General features: G+C 44.1%; 2 protein-coding genes across 5 annotated transcripts in view; one reads left to right on the plus strand and one right to left on the minus strand.

Moving 5' to 3' along the window:
* Positions 1-11037, minus strand: part of LOC124034450 (protein C12orf4 homolog) — a 26338-nt gene extending 15301 nt beyond the window's left edge. The window contains exon 1 of one of the 3 annotated variants that reach the window (XM_046347680.1): positions 10973-11037. Coding sequence is in view for 1 of the 3 variants with exons in the window: in XM_046347713.1 (XP_046203669.1) it covers positions 10973-11017 (45 nt within the window). In the remaining 2 variants the exon portion in view is untranslated. The remainder of the gene's footprint in view (positions 1-10972) is intronic. The other 2 variants (XM_046347713.1, XM_046347705.1) reach the window with 2 other exon arrangements.
* LOC124034492 (RAD51-associated protein 1-like) lies at positions 10251-15803 on the plus strand. 2 transcript variants are annotated; one of them, XR_006838575.1, is made up of 6 exons: positions 10251-11498; positions 11748-11794; positions 11905-12034; positions 12375-12542; positions 12668-12802; positions 15494-15803. XR_006838575.1 is itself a non-coding variant. In XM_046347761.1 (6 exons), the coding sequence occupies exons 1-6, from the start codon at positions 11482-11484 to the stop codon at positions 15619-15621; spliced, it is 606 nt and encodes a 201-aa protein (XP_046203717.1). In that variant the 5' UTR covers positions 10251-11481; the 3' UTR covers positions 15622-15803. The 2 variants fall into 2 exon arrangements, 1 of the variants encoding a protein (XP_046203717.1); XM_046347761.1 differs by having other exon boundaries at positions 11905-12015.
* The last annotated feature ends 3965 nt before the right edge of the window (positions 15804-19768 follow it).

A 19768-nucleotide genomic window follows, 5' to 3' on the forward strand; every position in this document is an offset into this window, starting at 1 on the left:
GCGGGTGCTTAAAGCTAGTAAGGGAGATAAGTGTTTCCAGTGTCAGAGATTTTTGTAGTTCGTTCCAGTCATTGGCAGCAGAGAACTGAAAGGAGAGGCGGCCAAAGGAAGAATTGGTTTTGGGGGTGACCAGAGAGATACCTGCTGGAGCGCGTGCTACAGGTGGGTGATGCTATGGTGACCTGAGCTGAGATAAGGGGGGACTTGACCTAGCAGGGTCTTGTAGATGACATGGGGCCAGTGGGTTTGGCGACGAGTATGAAGCGTACAGGTCGCAGTGGTGGGTAGTATATGGGGCTTTGGTGACAAAACGGATGGCACTGTGATAGACTGCATCCAATTGATTGAGTAGGGTATTGGAGTCTATTTTGTAAATGACATCACCAAAGTCGAGGATCGGTAGGATGGTCAGTTTTACGAGGGTATGTTTGGCAGCATGAGTGAAGGATACTTTGTTGCGAAATAGGAGGCCAATTCTAGATTTGACTTTGGATTGAAGATGTTCTGGAAGGAGAGTTTACAGTCTAACCAGACACCTAGGCATTTGTAGTTGTCCACATATTCTAAGTCAGAACCGTCCAAGGTAGTGATGCTGGACGGGCGGGCAGGTGCAGGCAGCGATCGGTTGAAGAGCATGCATTTAGTTTTACTTGTATTTAAGAGCAGTTGGAGGCCACGGAAGGAGAGTTGTAAGGCATTGAAGCTCATCTGGAGGGTTGTTAACTTTTCTAGGGTAGGGGGCAGCATTTGGAATTTTGGATGAAAAGCATGCCCAAATTAAACTGCCTTCTACTCAGGCCCAGAAGATAGGATATGCATATAATTAGTAGATTTGATAGAAAACACTCAAGTTTCCAAAACTGTTAAAATAGTATAACAGAACTGATTTGGCAGGCGAAAACCTGAGAAATCCCTTCAGGAAGTAGGATCTTTTATTTTTTTCTATTCAATGCCATTACAGTATCCATTGACTTAGGACTCAAATTGCAGTTCCTATGCCTTCCACAGTCTTTAGAAATTGTTTCAGGCTAGTATTCTGAAAAATGAGGGAGTAAGATCAGTCGGAATGAGTGGACCCTGCCGTGTCAGAGCTTTTTCATGCGCACGACCGAGAGAGTGCCTTTCTTGTTTACCTTTTATATTGACGACGTTATTGTCCGGTTGAAATATTATCGATTATTTAGGCTAAAAACAACCTGATGATTGAATATAAACATCGTTTGACATGTTTCTATGAACTTTACAGATACAATTTGGATTTTTTTGTCTGCCTGTTGTGACTGCGTTTGAGCCTGTGGATTACTGAAGAAAACGCGCAAACAAAACGGAGATTTTCAGATAAAGAGAGACTTTATCGAACAAAAGGAACATTTATTGAATAAATAAGTGCAAACATATGAAGATCATCAAAGGTAAGTGATTAATTTTATCTGTATTTCTGACTTGTGTAACTCTTCTACTTGTCTGGTTACTGTTTGTAATGATTTGTCTGCTGGGCTATGTTCTCAAATAATTGTAAGGTATGCTTTCACCATAAAGCATTTTAAAAATCTGACAGTGGTTGGATTCACAAGAAGTTCATCTTTAAAACTATGTAAAAAATAAAAAAAAAAAAAAAAGAGTATTTCTGTATTTGAATTTGGCGCTCTGCAATATCACTGGATGTTGGCCAAGTGGGACGCTAGCATCACACCTACCCTAGAGAGGTTAACACAGTGTCCAAAGAAGGGCCAGAAGTATACAGAATGGTGTTGAGGAAGTATGTACATATGTACATGAATGTATAGTTAAAGTGACTGTGCATATATGATAAACAGAGAGCAGCAACAGCATAAGAGAGGGGCTGGGGGAAGGGGGGGTGGCACAATGCAAATAGTCCAGGTACCCATTTGATTACCTGTTCAGGAATCATATGGCTTGGGGGTAAAAACTGTTGAGAATACTTTTTGTCCTTGACTTGGCACTCCGGTACCGCTTGCCATGCGGTAGTAGACTATGGTGGTAACCTACACTCGATCACTCCGATGTCAACAATTACAGACCAGTATCCCTTCTTTCTTTTCTCTCCAAAACTCTTGAACGTGCCGTCCTTGGCCAGCTCTCCCGCTATCTCTCTCTGAATGACCTTCTTGATCCAAATCAGTCAGGTTTCAAGACTAGTCATTCAACTGAGACTGCTCTCCTCTGTATCACGGAGGCGCTCCGCACTGCTAAAGCTAACTCTCTCTCCTCTGCTCTCATCCTTCTAGATCTATCGGCTGCCTTCGATACTGTGAACCATCAGATCCTCCTCTCCACCCTCTCCGAGTTGGGCATCTCCGGCGCGGCCCACGCTTGGATTGCGTCCTACCTGACAGGTCGCTCCTACCAGGTGGCGTGGCGAGAATCTGTCTCCTCACCACGCGCTCTCACCACTGGTGTCCCCAGGGCTCTGTTCTTGGCCCTCTCCTATTCTCGCTATACACCAAGTCACTTGGCTCTGTCATAACCTCACATGGTCTCTCTTATCATTGCTATGCAGACGACACACAATTAATCTTCTCCTTTCCCCCTTCTGATGACCAGGTGGCGAATCGCATCTCTGCATGTCTGGCAGACATATCAGTGTGGATGACGGATCACCACCTCAAGCTGAACCTCGGCAAGACGGAGCTGCTCTTCCTCCCGGGGAAGGACTGCCCGTTCCATGATCTCGCCATCACGGTTGACAACTCCATTGTGTCCTCCTCCCAGAGCGCCAAGAACCTTGGCGTGATCCTGGACAACACCCTGTCGTTCTCAACTAACATCAAGGCGGTGGCCCGTTCCTGTAGGTTCATGCTCTACAACATCCGCAGAGTACGACCCTGCCTCACACAGGAAGCGGCGCAGGTCCTAATCCAGGCACTTGTCATCTCCCATCTGGATTACTGCAACTCGCTGTTGGCTGGGCTCCCTGCCTGTGCCATTAAACCCCTTCAACTCATCCAGAACGCCGCAGCCCGTCTGGTGTTCAACCTTCCCAAGTTCTCTCACGTCACCCCGCTCCTCCGTTCTCTCCACTGGCTTCCAGTTGAAGCTCGCATCCGCTACAAGACCATGGTGCTTGCCTACGGAGCTGTGAGGGGAACGGCACCTCAGTACCTCCAGGCTCTGATCAGGCCCTACACCCAAACAAGGGCACTGCGTTCATCCACCTCTGGCCTGCTCGCCTCCCTACCACTGAGGAAGTACAGCTCCCGCTCAGCCCAGTCAAAACTGTTCGCTGCCCTGGCCCCCCAATGGTGGAACAAACTCCCTCACGACGCCAGGACAGCGGAGTCAATCACCACCTTCCGGAGACACCTGAAACCCCACCTCTTTAAGGAATACCTAGGATAGGTTAAGTAATCCCTCTCACCCCACCCCCCCCTAAGTTTTAGATGCACTATTGTTAAGTGACTGTCCCACTGGATGTCATAAGGTGAATGCACCAATTTGTAAGTCGCTCTGGATAAGAGCGTCTGCTAAATGACTTAAATGTAATGTAAATGTAAATGGTCTGCTTGATACATGTTGGTATTACAGACTTAAATCAGGGACATGTTGACAATGGCAGTGAAGACACCAAATAGATCACAACATTTTCTATGCAACTTTGGGTAGAAAAATCTATAGATTTGGCTCATGATGAAAATAAAGTGAGTGGTTATCCTCACAATTCAAGTCAGTCCTCCATGAAAGCAAATCAGTTTGTCCTTTTACGCTTAATCTGTGTCCATGTAACATACCCTTTGTGTGTGGTTCATTCCCTTCAAAAAAAGGTCTGGATTAGCTACTGTTTGACCATTCCTGGTGAACAAGCAAACCATTAGGCTACAGTAGTTCTAATGGTTTCAATGTTATGGTCTCAAATGGTCTTCAATAGTAAAATCCCAACCACACACTGTAAAGTGTTTTGCAATTGTAATGGTTTGGTTTTAATCGTAAATGTCACTAATCACATTACATATAGAGCTGTTTCCTGATAATTGCATTGAAAAACACAAGACTGCCATGCAATTCATTATATTATTAGGGTTGTCACAACATTTTAGTCCCTAGCCCATTTCTCCATCAAAGTTTGTAGGAAAAGTCTTGCATTGAAATATCTCTCCCAGAGAGTGGCCACTTGGACTATTCAAGCAGAGTTGGGTTGAAGCATTAGGTTGCTATTATGACAAACGCAATTGCTTTCATGGAGGACTGGCTTGAATTGTTAGGATGACCACACAATTTATTTTCATAATGAGACAAATTTATTGGGTAGAAAACCAAAGTTGCGAAGGAAATGTTGTGATATACAGTACCAGACAACAGTTTGGACACACCTACACATTCCTGGGTTTTTCTTTATTGTAGAATGATAGTTAAGACATCAAAACTATGAAATAACATATATGCAATAATGTAGTAACCAATTAAAGTGTTCAACAAATCAAAATATATTTTCTATTTGAGATTCTTCAAAGTAGCCACCCTTTGCCTTGATGACAGCTTTGCACACTCTTGGCATTCTCTCAACCAGCTTCATGAGGAATGACTTTCCAACAGTCTTGAAAGAGTTCCAACATATGCTGAGCACTTATTGGCTGCTTTTCCTTCACTCTGCGGTCCAACTGATTCCAAACCATCTCAATTGGGTTGAGGCTGGCGATTGTGGAGGCCAGGTCATCTGATGCAGCACTCCATCACTCTCCTTCTTGGTCAAATAGCCCTTACACAGCCTGGAGGTGTGTTGGGTCATTGTCCTGTTGAAAAACAAATGATAGTCCCACTAAGCCCAAACTAGGATGGCGTATCGCTGCAGAATGCTGTGGTAGCAATGGTGTGCCTTGAATTCTAAATCAATCAGACAGTGTCACCAGCAAAGCCCCCCCCCCACATACCACCTCCTCCGTGCTTCATGGTGGGAACCACACATGTGGAGGTCGGTTTTGTTTACCACTTTCTTGGTGACTACATAATTCCATGTGTTATTTCATCGTTTTGATGTCTTCACTATTATTCTACAATGTAAAAGATTGTCAAAATAAACAAAAACCATTGAATGAGTGGGTGTGTACAAACTTTTGACTGGTACTGTATTAAATAAACGCAAGAGACTGGATAAACGAATGTGGCGGTATAGCATAAACAGCGGCATCAAATGGTCAAAACCTGGTATTTTCACACTACTTTATGGTAAATACTGGAAGCGACTTCAATTAAAAATGGATCTGAAAAGGAGGGGGAAAAAACACCAGATTCACAGGGAATGTTACATGGTATGGAGAAGCAATACACCAAGCCACAGCTTCATAATACCTGCCAAACAGAGAACTGATACTGTATACTGGTTGTTGGGGTGGGATTGCCATGGGGTGCGGGGGGTCCATGGGTGGCTTTCGACATATTTTGGGAGATTTCTCATGTTACTCATTAGTAGGAAGAACCTTTGGCCCAAATCAGATGTTGGGTACTACATTTATTGAATACAATCTGAATCCTATACATTAAAATTGCCAATTTCAGTGTAATGATTTAGCTTAATTTCTCAGAGATCAAATTATATTTCAACAAAATAATGTTTCAGGAATGCTAATTGTATCTGTTACTAAGTACAGAAATGATTTCAGAACAATCAGATGGTGGGTGTAAGGACCGACACTGGAGTCGAGAAGCAGGTACGTGGAGTCAAACATTTAATAAGGAACAAGACAGGAACAGCGTCAGCACATGGGTAACAAAACAACATACGAACGTTAATGTGGAAGCAGGGAACAGAACTGGAGGACAGACAGATAAAGGGAAGGAAATAACAGGTGATTGAGTCCAGGTGAGTCCAAATGATTGGTGATGCAAGTGACGAGGGAAGCAGGTGTGCGTAATGATGCTGGCAGGAATGAGTAATGCTGGGCAGCCTGGCGCCCTCGAGTGCCAGGGGGGGGAAGAGCGGGAGCAGGAGCAGGTGTGGGAGAGAGCTGGAGGAGGGGGAGAAGAGCGGGAGCAGGGGAGGGGGAGAAGAGCGGGAGCAGGGGGAGGGGGAGAAGAGCGGGAGCAAGGGGAGGGGGAGAAGAGCGGGAGCAAGGGGAGGGGGAGAAGAGCGGGAAGGGGGAGAAGCGGGAAGCAGGGGAGGGGGGAGAAGAGCGGGAGCAGGGGGAGGGAAAAGAGCGGGAGAGGGGGAGGGAAGGAGCAAGGGGAGGGAAGAGAGCGGGAGCAAGGGGAGGGAAGAGAGCGGGAGCAAGGGGAGGGAAGAGAGCGGGAGCAAGGGGAGGGAAGAGAGCGGGAGCAAGGGGGGGAAGAGAGCGGGAGCAAGGGGGGAAGAGAGCGGGAGCAAGGGGGGGGAAGAGAGCGGGAGCAAGGGGGGGGAGAGAGGGGGGAAGAGAGGGGGGAGCAGGGGGGGGGTAAGAGCGGGAGCAAGGGGAGGGAAGAGAGCGGGAGCAAGGGGAGGGAAGAGAGAGTTTAAACTAAACGACTACCGCCCCGTAGCACTCACTTCCGTCATCATGAAGTGCTTTGAGAGATTAGTCAAGGACCATATCACCTCCACCCTACCTGACACCCTAGACCCACTTCAATTTGCTTACCGCCCAAATAGGTCCACAGACGATGCAATCTCAACCACACTGCACACTGCCCTAACCCACCTGGACAAGAGGAATACCTATGTGAGAATGCTGTTCGTCTACTACAGCTCGGCATTCAACACCATAGTACCCTCCAAGCTAGTCATCAAGCTCGAGACCCTGGGTCTCGACCCCGCCCTGTGCAACTGGGTACTGGACTTCCTGACGGGCCGCCCCCAGGTGGTGAGGGTAGGCAACAACATCTCCTCCCCGCTGATCCTCAACACGGGGGCCCCACAAGGGTGCGTTCTGAGCCCTCTCCTGTACTCCCTGTTCACCCACGACTGCGTGGCCACGCACGCCTCCAACTCAATCATCAAGTTTGCGGACGACACAACAGTGGTAGGCTTGATTACCAACAACGACGAGACGGCCTACAGGGAGGAGGTGAGGGCCCTCGGAGTGTGGTGTCAGGAAAATAACCTCACACTCAACGTCAACAAAACTAAGGAGAGGATTGTGGACTTCAGGAAACAGCAGAGGGAACACCCCCCTATCCACATCGATGGAACAGTAGTGGAGAGGGTAGCTAGTTTTAAGTTCCTCGGCATACACATCACAGACAAACTGAATTGGTCCACTCACACTGACAGCGTCGTGAAGAAGGCGCAGCAGCGCCAATTCAACCTCAGGAGGCTGAAGAAATTAGGCTTGTCACCAAAAGCACTCACAAACTTCTACAGATGCACAATCGAGAGCATCCTGGCGGGCTGTATCACCGCCTGGTACGGCAACTGCTCCGCCCTCACCCGTAAGGCTCTCCAGAGGGTAGTGAGGACTGCACAACGTATCACCGGGGGCAAACTACCTGCCCTCCAGGACACCTACACCACCAGATGTTACAGGAAGGCCATAAAGATCATCAAGGACATCAACCACCCGAACCACTGCCTGTTCACCCCGCTATCATCCAGAAGGCGAGGTCAGTACAGGTGCATCAAAGCTGGGACCGAGAGACTGAAAAACAGCTTCTATCTCAAGGCCATCAGACTGTTAAACAGCCACCACTAACATTGAGTGGCTGCTGCCAACACACTGTCATTGACACTGACCCAACTCCAGCCACTTTAATAATGGGAATTGATGGGAAATGTAAATATATCACTAGCCACTTTAAACAATGCTACCTTATATAATGTTACTTACCCTACATTATTCATCTCATATGCATATGTATATACTGTACTCTACATCATCGACTGCATCCTTATGTAATACATGTATCACTAGCCACTTTAACTATGCCACTTTGTTTACTTTGTCTACACACTCATCTCATATGTATATACTGTACTCGATACCATCTACTGTATGCTGCTCTGTACCATCACTCATTCATATATCCTTATGTACATATTCCTTATCCCCTTACACTGTGTATAAGACAGTAGTTTTGGAATTGTTAGTTAGATTACTTGTTGGTTATCACTGCATTGTCGGAACTAGAAGCACAAGCATTTCGCTACACTCGCATTAACATCTGCTAACCATGTGTATGTGACAAATAAAATTTGATTTGATTTGAGCGGGAGCAAGGGGAGGGAAGAGAGCGGGAGCAAGGGGAGGGAAGAGAGCGGGAGCAAGGGGGGAAGAGAGCGGGAGCAAGGGGGGGGAAGAGAGCGGGAGCAAGGGGGGGGGAAGAGAGCGGGAGCAAGGGGGAGGGGAAGAGAGCGGGAGCAAGGGGGAGGGAAAGAGAGCGGGAGCAAGGGGGGAAAGAGAGCGGGAGCAAGGGGGGAAAGAGAGCGGGAGCAAGGGGGGAAGAGAGCGGGAGCAAGGGGGAAAGAGAGCGGGAGCAGGGGGGGAAGAGAGCGGGAGCAAGGGGGGAGGGGAAGAGAGCGGGAGCAAGGGGGGAGGGGAAGAGAGCGGGAGCAAGGGGGAGGGGAAGAGAGCGGGAGCAAGGGGGGAAAGAGAGCGGGAGCAAGGGGGGGAAAGAGAGCGGGAGCAAGGGGGGGGAAAGAGAGCGGGAGCAAGGGGGGAAAGAGAGCGGGAGCAAGGGGGGAAAGAGAGCGGGAGCAAGGGGGGAAAGAGAGCGGGAGCAAGGAGGGGAAAGAGAGGGGAGCAAGGAGGGGAAAGAGAGCGGGAGCAAGGAGGGGAAAGAGAGCGGGAGCAAGGAGGGGAAAGAGAGCGGGAGCAAGGAGGGGAAAGAGAGCGGGAGCAAGGAGGGGAAAGAGAGCGGGAGCAAGGAGGGGAAAAGAGCGGGAGCAAGGAGGGGGTAAGCGGGAGCAGGGGGTAAAGCAGGAGCAGGGGGTAAAGCAGGAGCAGGGGGTAAAGCAGGAGCAGGGGGAAGAGGGAGCAGGGGGGAAGAGCGGGAGCAAGGGGGGAAGAGCGGGAGGAGCGGGAGCAGGGGGAGGAGCGGGAGCAGGGGGGGAGGAGCGGGAGCAGGCGTTACTCCTATTTCTTTTGCTTTTTGAGTTGGAACGATCCAATGGAATCCTGTATACCAGATTTTTACAATTTTTTATTTAACCTTTATTTTCCTAGGCAAGTCAGTTAAGAACAATTTCTTATTTACAATGACGGCCTACCAAAAGGCAAATGGCCTCCTGCGGGGACGGGAGCTGGGATTAAAATTAAAATACATTCATAAAAATATAGGCCAAAACACACATCACGACAAAACACCACAACATAAAGAGAGACAACATAAGACAACAGCATGGTATTAAAACAACATGGTAGCAACAGAACATGGCAGCAGCACAGGGTACAAACATTATTAGGCACAGACAACAGCAAAGGGCAAGAAGGTAGAGACAACAATATCACACAAAGCAGCCACAACTGTCAGCAGTAAGACTGTCCATGATTGAGTCTTTGAATTAAGAGATTGAGATGAAACTGTCCAGTTTCAGTGTTTGTTGCAGCTCGTTCCAGTCGCGAGCTGCAGCGAACTGAAAAGACGAGCAACCCAGGGATGTGTGTACTTTGGGGACCTTTAACAGAATGGCAGAACGGGTGCATCTCATTCTGAGCTACTACAGAAATTATAGTCATAGTTCGCCTTTAATGGGAAATAGACTACTTTAGCTAGCTACCAGGCTTGTGAAGTTCAGATTAATGAATAGATAGTAAAAACAAGGCATTAAAATGTGGGGTCATCACTAGTTAACACAGCCAGAAAGTAATAAATGTGCCTATTTCTACAATTTCTCTTCCAAAAATCTGGTTTTATACCTAATGCAAACCTTAACCACACTGCTAAACGAATGCCTGGTCCTAACCTTAAATTAAGACCAAAAAGCACATTTTTGTTTTCATACAGTTTTACAATATAGACCATTCTGACTTTGTGGCCGTGTTGTCTAATGGCAATAATTGGTCCCTTCAATGAGGGCTGGGATGCGTCCGTTTTATTGAACGTTTGCTACATTGCATAACGGTTTCTACTGAACAACACGTTTCCAACTAAATGTTCAACGTTTTTGCACAGACTGAGGTACGTTTGCGCCATAGGAGGCTGGCTCATAATCATGTCTGGAAGGAGCGAATGGCATGGAACACATGGAAACCATGTTAAATCAAATGTTATCTGTCACATGCGCCAAATACAACAGGTGTAGGTAGACCTTACAGTGAAATGCTTACTCACAAGCTCTTAACAAACGATGCAGTTAAGAAAAATACCCCCCCAAAAAATACAAAATAACTAAAGTAACGAATAATTAGAGCAGCAGTAAAATAACAATTGCGAAGCTATATACAGTGGATACAGGACCAGTCATGTTTGATGTAGTTGATACCATTCCGCCATCCACTCCAGCCATTATCACGAACCCATCCTACCCATATAAGGTGCCACCAACCTCATGTTTTGCTCTATTTGGTAGGTGTGGCTTGAAGCAATGGGTGGCATGTTTAAATGGAAGTCGCTATGCTGACAGCCTTCAACCGGCGTGTGTTCATTAGTCGGATTCCGTGGCAAAACGTTTCGCAACGGAAACCTTTCACAGTTTAATATATGAAGCAAACGGAACGGAGAGGGACCCACCTACAATTGTCCAATATAAACTATAGTTTTCGTTGCAAAACGTTTTCTGTTTGGAGTAAACAATTTGTTGCCAAATGTTTGGCAATAGACCACACGTTTTCCAATGGAATCAGACTAATGAATACATCCCTGATCGTTCAGAACAGCACCGTTTCGGTTTAATTGAACGTTCCACTAACTTACGGTTTTTCGTTGAAGGAAGCCGTACTAGCTAAATCGCTAGTTATTTAGCATTGTTAGCAATGATTGCTAACATTGCAGTGGTCGCTGCTTAGCTTACTTAGTGCAACCAATAACAACAATATTGACACTAGTCATACTGCAATCGTGATACATTTGCTTCAGAATAATAAAGATTATCGTAGAAGTCTAGTTTTACCTGTACATTCGTATTTTGTGGATGTAAAAGGACGACCGTGTTCATTCCATTGTTTGGACAACCAGCTGACGGACACAGCTGAGCTAGCTGTGCTTTTTAAATACAACTTTCGTCAGATTTTTTTTCAAAACAGTAATACATCTAATCAATCTACACGTAGGTCAGAAAAGTGGAAGCATGTGGATTTGTACATTTTTATTCGTAGAATAATGGTATTGAGTAATTAATAATACATATTTTAACATTATGCCAATGTAAAGTTACACAAAGAACGAATCCCCTAAATAGAAACCCAAGATATACATGTGAAAGATTCAATTTGTCGCGGGATAGCTTGAAATAAACAACATTCAAAATTGTACTGTTTTATTTCAGTGTGGTCGTTTATCTAAGTTATTCAGTATTTCATTTTGTTTCTAGTTTGGACACTGTTAAGATACTTAATTTACGTCATTAAGTAACTAGCTACAAGTAGCGTTTGGTTTCTCAAGCTGGCTGAATACGATATTATGGCTCGACCCACAAGGTGTGTAACGTTCGTTAAACTAATCTACAGCACAAGAGGTTGGTGGCACCTTAATTGAGGAGGACGGGCTCAAGGGTAATGACTGGAGCAGAATTATTCCATTCGCTTCGTTCCAGCCATTATTATGAGCCGTTCTCCCCTCAGCAGCCTCCACTGATCTACAGGTAGCAGGCTGACAGTAGCTGCAAAGATCATGATAACTGTTTTGTTTTAGTGTGATGAATGATGACTATTTGTTCTCGTCAAAAGAGCCAAGAACCAATTGAATTACTCAGACTTGATGGAGCTTGATGATGGTACGTGATGATGATGTCAACTGTTTGGACATTCAACTTTTACATATTGTCATAATGTTAATCCGCCTGCTTTTTGTAATGTTTTGTCTTTTTTTTGTTCAATGATGAAGATGAAGATGAAGATTTCGCCTGTATGAAAGAGCCTTCCAGCAAGAAAGCTCGGGTCCTTGTCAAAGAACCACAGAGAGACAAGGGTCTGCATCAATCAAGCAAATCTTTCGGTCAGGATTCAAAGAACACGTAGGCCTATATATTTTTTTTTTATAGAAAACTTATTGCTACATATGTTTTATAGCTATCAGAAAAACATCTTCACACACTGCCAGCAAAGTCCGACACTATTTTGATTAGTGTGCAGGTAGGCTGGTAGTCACTGTTTTGTGTGTGTATATGGGTTTCAGATTGTCTTTAGATGACAAATATCCTTTTATAAAGCCTTAATGAACATTCATTATTTAGGGAAACATGCCAAACCTACTGTATTACATCTCAGGCATAATTGAACATGCTGTAAATCACAACACTAACAATAAACCCTGCCTATAGTCTCTTTGTTCTAATGATTTTCCCTCTCTCCTAGAACTTCATGAGGTCACAAGTGAGAGGGGATCCAATGTCAACCCCTCCAGCCAAAGATGGGCAGCTGTCAAAGCTAAAGATCAACAGAGATCCATACTGAAAGTGGAGAGGATCAGTCAGGTTGAGAGTGGGCGGGAGGATAAGGATTACCAGCCTACCTGCATACCACGTAACCACCATCTGTCATCATGTTAATGCCCTCAATAAGAAATGTTCACCCAATTATAATGGATGTAAAGTATATTATGCTGATATTACATTTCTCCGTGCTTTCCTCTGTTACTCCCACCACAGAGAGTTGTAGTCCGACTCCAGCAACATCAAAGCCTGTGTCAACTCAGAGGAAGCTTGCTGACACTCCCACTTTACCTGTTAGATCATCCCCTATCAGCCCAGTAGGTGGCAGGCTTCTAAAGTGGAATCCACCAGGTGAGGCTCAGTGACACAATTGGAGATTCTCTACTGGACAAAAGTCTGCCCTTTACTTAACTCCTTCGCGGCCCGGAAACCGATAAGTGGTCGAGGGGAGAGTCAATTCGTTAGTAGGCAAACTGAGGAGTATGCTTCCCTCCTCGATTACAGACTTCAGCAAAGGATGTACAAGAGTGTCTTCCTGGTGGCTAGCGTGGAAGTGTTTTAAAATCCGCCACACAGGCCTTTCTAATCGACCTGGCCCGGTTATCCTGGAAGGATATTGACCTCATCCTGTCAGTAGAGGATGCCAGGTAGTTCTTTAGAAGTGCTTTCCTCACCATCTTAAATAAGCATGCCCCATTCAAAAAATGTAGAACTAAGAACAGATATAGCCCTTGGTTCACTGCAGACTTGACTGCCCTTGATTAGCATCTAATAGCCCCCACGATATGAAACTTTTCAGGGATGTCAGGAACCAATATACACAGTCAATTAGGAAAGCTAAGACTAGCTAGCAGAAATTTGCTTCCTGTAGCACTAATTCCAAAAGTTTTCGGACACTGTGAAGTCCATGGAGAATAAGAGCACCTCCTCCCCACTGCACTGAGGCTAGGAAATACTGTCACCACCAATAAATCTACTATAATTGAGAATTTCAGTAAGCATTTTTCTACGGCTGGCCATGCTTTCCACCTGGCTACCCCTAACTCGGCCAACAGCTCTGCACCCCCTGCTTCTCCTTCACCCAAATCCAGATAGCTGATGTTCTGAAAGAGCTGCAAAACCTGGATCCCTACAAATCAGCAGGGGTAGACAATCTGGACCCTCTTTTTCTAAAATTATCCGCCAAAATTGTAGCAACCCCAATTACTAGCCTGTTTATCCTCTCTTTCGGATCATCTGAGATCCCCAAAGATTGGAAAGTTGCAGCGGTCATCCCCCTCTTCAAAAGGGGAGACCCTCTAGACCCAAACTGTTACAGACCAATATCCATCCTTGACTCTGTCAATCACCGCATTCTTATGCAGACTCAATAGCATTGGTTTCTCAAATGACTGCCTTGTCTGGTTCACCAACTACTTCTCAGATAGTTCAGTTCAGTGTGTCAAATCGGAGGGCCTGTTGTCCGGAAATCTGGCAGTCTCTTTGGGGGTGCCACAGGGTTAAATTCTCAGACCTACTATTTTCTCTGTATATATCAATGATATCGCTCTTGCTGCTGGTGATTCTTTGATACACCTCTACGCAGACAACCACATTATTTATACATCTGGCCCTTCCTTGGACACTGTTAGCAAACCTCCAAATGAGCTTCAATGCCATACAACACCCCTTCCATGGCCTCCAATTGCTCTTAAATACTAGTAAAACTAAATGCATGCTCTTCAACCGATTGCTGACCGCTAGTCCAGCATCATTACTCTGGACAGTTGTGACTTAGAATATGTGGGCAACCACAGGTACCTAGGTGTCTGGTTAGACAGTAAACTCTCCTTCCAGACTCACATTAAGCATCTCCAATCCAAAATGAGTTCTAGAGTCATCTTCCTATTTCGCAACAAAGCATCCTTCACTCATGCTGCCAAACATACCCTGCGTAAAACTGACTATCCTACCAATCCTTCACTTCGGGGATGTCATTTACAAAATAGCCTCCAACACTCTACTCAGCAAATTGGATGTAGTCTATCACAGTGCAATCTGTTTTGTCACCAAAGCCCCATATACTACCCACCTCCGTGACCTGTATGCTCTCGTTGGCTGGCCCTTGCTACATTTTTGTCGCCAAACCCACTGCCTCCAGGTCATCTATAAGTCTTTGCTAGGTAAAGCTCCGCCTTATCTCAGCTCACTGGTCACCTTAGCAACACCCACTTGTGGCACGTGCTCCAGCAGGTATATTTCATTGGTCATCCCCAAAACCAACACCTCATTTGGTCGCCTTTCCTTACAGTTCTCTGCTGCCAATGACTGGAACGAATTGCAAAAATCACTGAAGCTGGAGACATATCTCCCTCACTAACTTTAAGCATCAGCTGTCAGAGCAGCTTACCGGTCAGTGTACCTGTACACAGCCCATCTGTAAATAGCACACCCAACTACCTCATCCCCATATTGTTATTTATTTATTTTTTCTTTTTTGCACCCCAGTATCTCTACTTGCACATCATCATCTGCACATCCATCACTCCAGTGTTAATGCTAAATTGTCATTATTTCGCCACTATGGCCTATTTATTGCCTTACCCCCCCTTACCTTACAACATTTGCACACACTGTACATTGATTTTTCTACTGTGTTATTGACTGTATGTTTGTTTATGTGTAACTGTGTTGTTTTTGTCGCACTACTTTGCTTTATCTTGGCTGGGTTGCAGTTGTAAATGAGAACTTGTTCTCAACTGGCCTACCTGGTTAAATAAAGGTAAAATGTATTGCACAACAAGCTACAATTTGATTGGATCACTTTACACATTTATTTGGGGATTCCACCTCTGTAAATGTAATTTGCCTGATGGCGCATGAGTAGAGGAGTCTCATTTCATACAAGCGCATTTGTGTCCATGTTTCGTCGCCTCTGCTCCTCGATCCTTGAACTTTTTCAAAAGTAGGCGAGGAGAGGCCGGAGGCGAGGAAAACCAATTGAGATTCTCCAAATATGTATATTTATCGGTCTTAATTCAATTCTCTCTTCTTTATCACTAGCACAGAGTGGAATAAGCCCCAACTCAACCCCAAATTCCACCACAAAGTCTCCGGGACAAGGCTTGCGACTGGGATTGTCCCGCTTAGCAAGGGTCAAACCTCTGCACCCCACTGCTAGTGGTAACTGACTCTTTTCCCTATTAAACAGTGAAGTCAGAATCTCATTTTCTTTGGTGTACTGTGTGTTTAGCCTGTTACTCTTGTGTTGCATTGCTAATATTGGATTTCTGTAATAATTTTTGTTTAAATGTTGTATCTAGTGATTGCTATTCATCAAAAAAATATTTTTAAACATTTGTTTCTTACCATGCCTGCAATTGTCCAGTATTATTTTGTAATATTTAACAAGTGTTTGATACTTTGCATACAGGTGTAATTTTTTTGGTAATACGGTATTTACTCTGGTTCTTACTCTGGTTCTAACTCGGATTTCACTCATGTCCATCATGGTTATTTCCATTCTCAGACTATAGAAGTTTGCTTGATCCAGCTATCCCCCTGCTGGAACATTAATTGAATGTTTCCCATTGAAGGAAACACTGAGGAATAAAGAAAGGGATATTTCAAAATCTTCTGGAACTGTGAACAGTAGCTAGGTTTCCATCCAATTGGCAAGATATTGTCATGTGAATATTCTAGAATCCGCATAAAGAAAATGTACCCACCAGTGGTACAGTATGTTTCTACCAAATGGACTTGATGTGGATAAAAAAAAACGTGTGATGACAGATTTTGTTCCCTCAGTCTACACCCAATATCCCATAATGACAAAGCAAAAATGGGTTTTATATTTTTTTTGCAAATGTATTGAATAAAAAATGGAAATATCACATTTACATACCCTTTACTCAGTACTTTGTTGAAGCACCTTTGGAAGTGATTACAGCCTCGAGTCTTCTTGGGTATGACGCTACAACCTTGGCACACCAGCTCTGGAACAGATTTTCATCAAGTCTCTCTCTGTACTTTGCTCCATTCATTCATTCAATCCTGACTAGTCTCCCAGTCCCTGCAGCATCCCCACAGCATGATGCTGCCCCCACCATGCTTCACCGTAGGGATGGTGCCAGGTTTCCTCCAGATGTGATGCTTGGCATTCAGGCCAAATAGTTCAACCTTGGTTTCATCAGACCAGAGAATCTTGTTTCCCATGGTCTGAGAGTCCTTTAGGTGCCTTTTGGCAAACTCCAAGTGGGCTGTCATGTGCCTTTTACTGAGAAGTGGCTTCCGTCTGGCCACTCTACCATAATGGCCTGATTGGTGGAGTGCTGCAGAGATGGTTGTCCTTCTGGAAGGTTCTCCCATCTCCACAGCGTGACCATCGGATTCTTGGTCACCTCCCTGACCAAGGCCCTTCTCCCACAATCGCTCGGTTTGTTCCTGACGGCCAGCTCTAGGTTGGTGGTTCCAAACTTCTTCCATTTAATAATGATGGAGACCACTCTTCTTGGAGACCTTCAATGCTGCAGAACTGTTTTGGTACCCTTATCCAGATATGTGCCTCTACACAATCCTGTCTCGGAGCTCTATGGACAATTCCTTCAACCTCAAGGCTTGGTTTTTGCTCTGATAAGCATTGTCAACTGTGGGACAATATATAGACAGGTGTGTGCCTTTCCAAATCATGTCCAATCAATTTAATTTAACATAGGTGGACTCAACATCTCAAGGATGATCAATGGAAACAGGATGTACCTGAACTCAATTTCAAGTCTCATAGCAAAGGGTCTAAATACTCATGTAAATAAGATAGTTCTGGTTTTAAAAAATGTATGAATTCGCATGTTTTCATTTTGTCATTATGAGGAAAAAATTTCGATTTGAGAATATGGCTGTAATGTAATAAAATGCGGAAAAAGTAAAGGGGTCTGAATAGCTTCCGAATGCACTGTAATTTTTGTTATATCAATATTTGCGCGTAAAGGCGTTTCCACCGATATTTCCTGCATAATTAATTTTACCGACACAATTGGCAAACTATCTGTCGGCATTTACATAAAATTACACCGAAATGTCCTGTTTCCGTCACAGTTGTCATATTTTTTTTTAATACAATATGAATTTACTCGCATAAAAACTATGGACAGAAACCTGGTTATTGAGAGACAAAAAAACGATGTTTTTGGTCAGTGTACCAATGTCTATAGATCGGTGAATTTTCCAAATCAGCAATCTTGCAGTGTTTTTTGTGTTTTTTTTGGTAAGGTTTCATAAGTAAGCTCTTCAATTAGTCATTTTACAATTTATTGATCTATCTATTTGAGCTTTATGGTTAAGTTATGTAGTGCGAAAAGTAACAGAAGTCACTTTCAGTGAAAGAAAGTCGTATTTTTCAAAGGTTTCTCTTTCTTTTTTTTCTTACACTTCTCTCCTTCCTGGATGACAGTTTTCAGTCACAAATCACATGTAGGTTGAATTTAGCAAGTCTCTCAAATAGCCTACTATTATCCAGAATTATTGGGATGTTTCATTTATTGCAGTGACAACATGATAAGCATTACATGGTTTTCACTGAATTTAATCAGGAAATATCTTGAGTTGCAACTTAAGGGTATTGATTCATTCAGTGGAATTGTTCAAGTAGCTTATTCGACTGTTGGCTAATGATGAGTAAACTCAGTGACAATTAGCACATTTCCTAATAACAACAAACATGAATGTGTGAAGATCATAAAGTTACATAGCCTGTCTATAAATAGCCCAAACAACTACCTCTTCCCCTACTGTATTTATTAATTTAGCTCCTTTGCACACTCATCTTCTGTCAAATCGACCATTCCAGTGTTTTAATTGCTATATTGTATTTACTTCGCCACCATGGCCTATTTATTGCCTTTACCTCCCTTATCTCACCTCATTTGCTCACATTGTATATAGACTTATTTTTCTACTGTATTATTGACTGTATGTTTGTTTTACTTCATGTGTAACTCTGTGTTGTTGTATGTGTCGAACTGCTTTGCTTTATCTTGGCCAGGTCGCAATTGTAAATGAGAACTTGTTCTCAACTTGCCTACCTGGTTAAATAAAGGTAAAATACAAAAATTAACAGCAGACATAGCCTATTGTTGTAGATACATATATGGTCTTCTAGGCTACAGTTAGATTGCAAATTACAACAAAAACATCCCTTTCTTATTTGGGTCACACTTCATGGTCCAGACCAGATAACCACAAAATCAAGAATGAATCTGACCCGAATTCGAACAAATATATGTTAGAGAACTAGTGTAACTGTGACGCCATCCGATCCATTGCTTTTAGAGTACTGAGCAATTACCCTAGTTACTGAGAGAGCGTCATAAATATGCTGCACAGTTGAAGCGTGGTAGGCGCGTAAACTCCCCACAGATCAGCTATATTGATAGCCTACAACACGCTGCGGGACCCATACGGTCGTTATCAGCGTTTTTTGAGAAAGTATTCCGGGAAGTCAGTCAGGCGTGATCGTGACAGCATAGTAATCTGATTTTTATCATAGTGAATTTCGAGAAGTGGTTAGTTAGCTAGCCCACTCTCCTACAAATAGCCCACTATCAAAATGTTTTGACATGTTATATGATGTGATTGACTAGAATTAGGCCTACATGTCAGGTATATTTCACTTTTGTTTGTTGATCGTATAATTCACTATTTTTGCATATCTTTGTGACAGAGCAATATGAATAGAGAAAGGTGGATCATGTTTATTTTTTATTTTGAAGCAGGTTTTTGCCAGTGGGGGTCAGTAGTTTACCACTGGTTTACAATATATCCAGGACACGCTCCTTGCTATTAGGAGCTGTACCTCAGCCTAGACAAACCAAGAAAACAGCAACCCTTCTAAAACAAACTAATTGGAAAACCATGACAATCAACTTCTCTGAGATAAACGAGGCTATTAAACCATCTGAATATCTTATGGCACATTATATTGTGTGTTTTTGACAGGAATGCAATGAAGAACAAGCTGGATAAAGTTGATTAAGGGTGCCTCCCTCCCACTGATGAAAAAGGTAGGACAAAAACGCTATCAGAAATTTGGCCTGTAAGTCTGCCATTTCTATTTTTCAGTACAGTAGGTTGTTTCTGCTCAAAGCACCCCAAAGCAAATAGTGTTTCACTTATTTCCAAGGGTCCCATTAGCTTTATCCAGGAACAAAGTCTTTGTTTGTGTCTGTGGAGTCTTGGTCCCTTGGGCTGGAAGGAAGGTTGCAGGACTGTTGTGCACTCCACACTCACTGAGCATGTGCTATCAGGAGTGCCCCAGGCCTGCTGCCCAACTGACTGGTCCTC

Source organism: Oncorhynchus gorbuscha, linkage group LG01, assembly GCF_021184085.1.
Source record: "Oncorhynchus gorbuscha isolate QuinsamMale2020 ecotype Even-year linkage group LG01, OgorEven_v1.0, whole genome shotgun sequence".
NCBI classification, from domain to species: domain Eukaryota; kingdom Metazoa; phylum Chordata; class Actinopteri; order Salmoniformes; family Salmonidae; genus Oncorhynchus; species Oncorhynchus gorbuscha.

Excerpts from the sequence above, each read along its gene's own strand:
- LOC124034492 (XM_046347761.1), top strand. Across the intron at positions 11,795-11,904 it reads CTTGATGGAGCTTGATGATG|ATGAAGATGAAGATTTCGCC; the intron begins GTACGTGATGAT and ends TCAATGATGAAG. Across the intron at positions 12,016-12,374 it reads TCAATCAAGCAAATCTTTCG|AACTTCATGAGGTCACAAGT; the intron begins GTCAGGATTCAA and ends CCTCTCTCCTAG.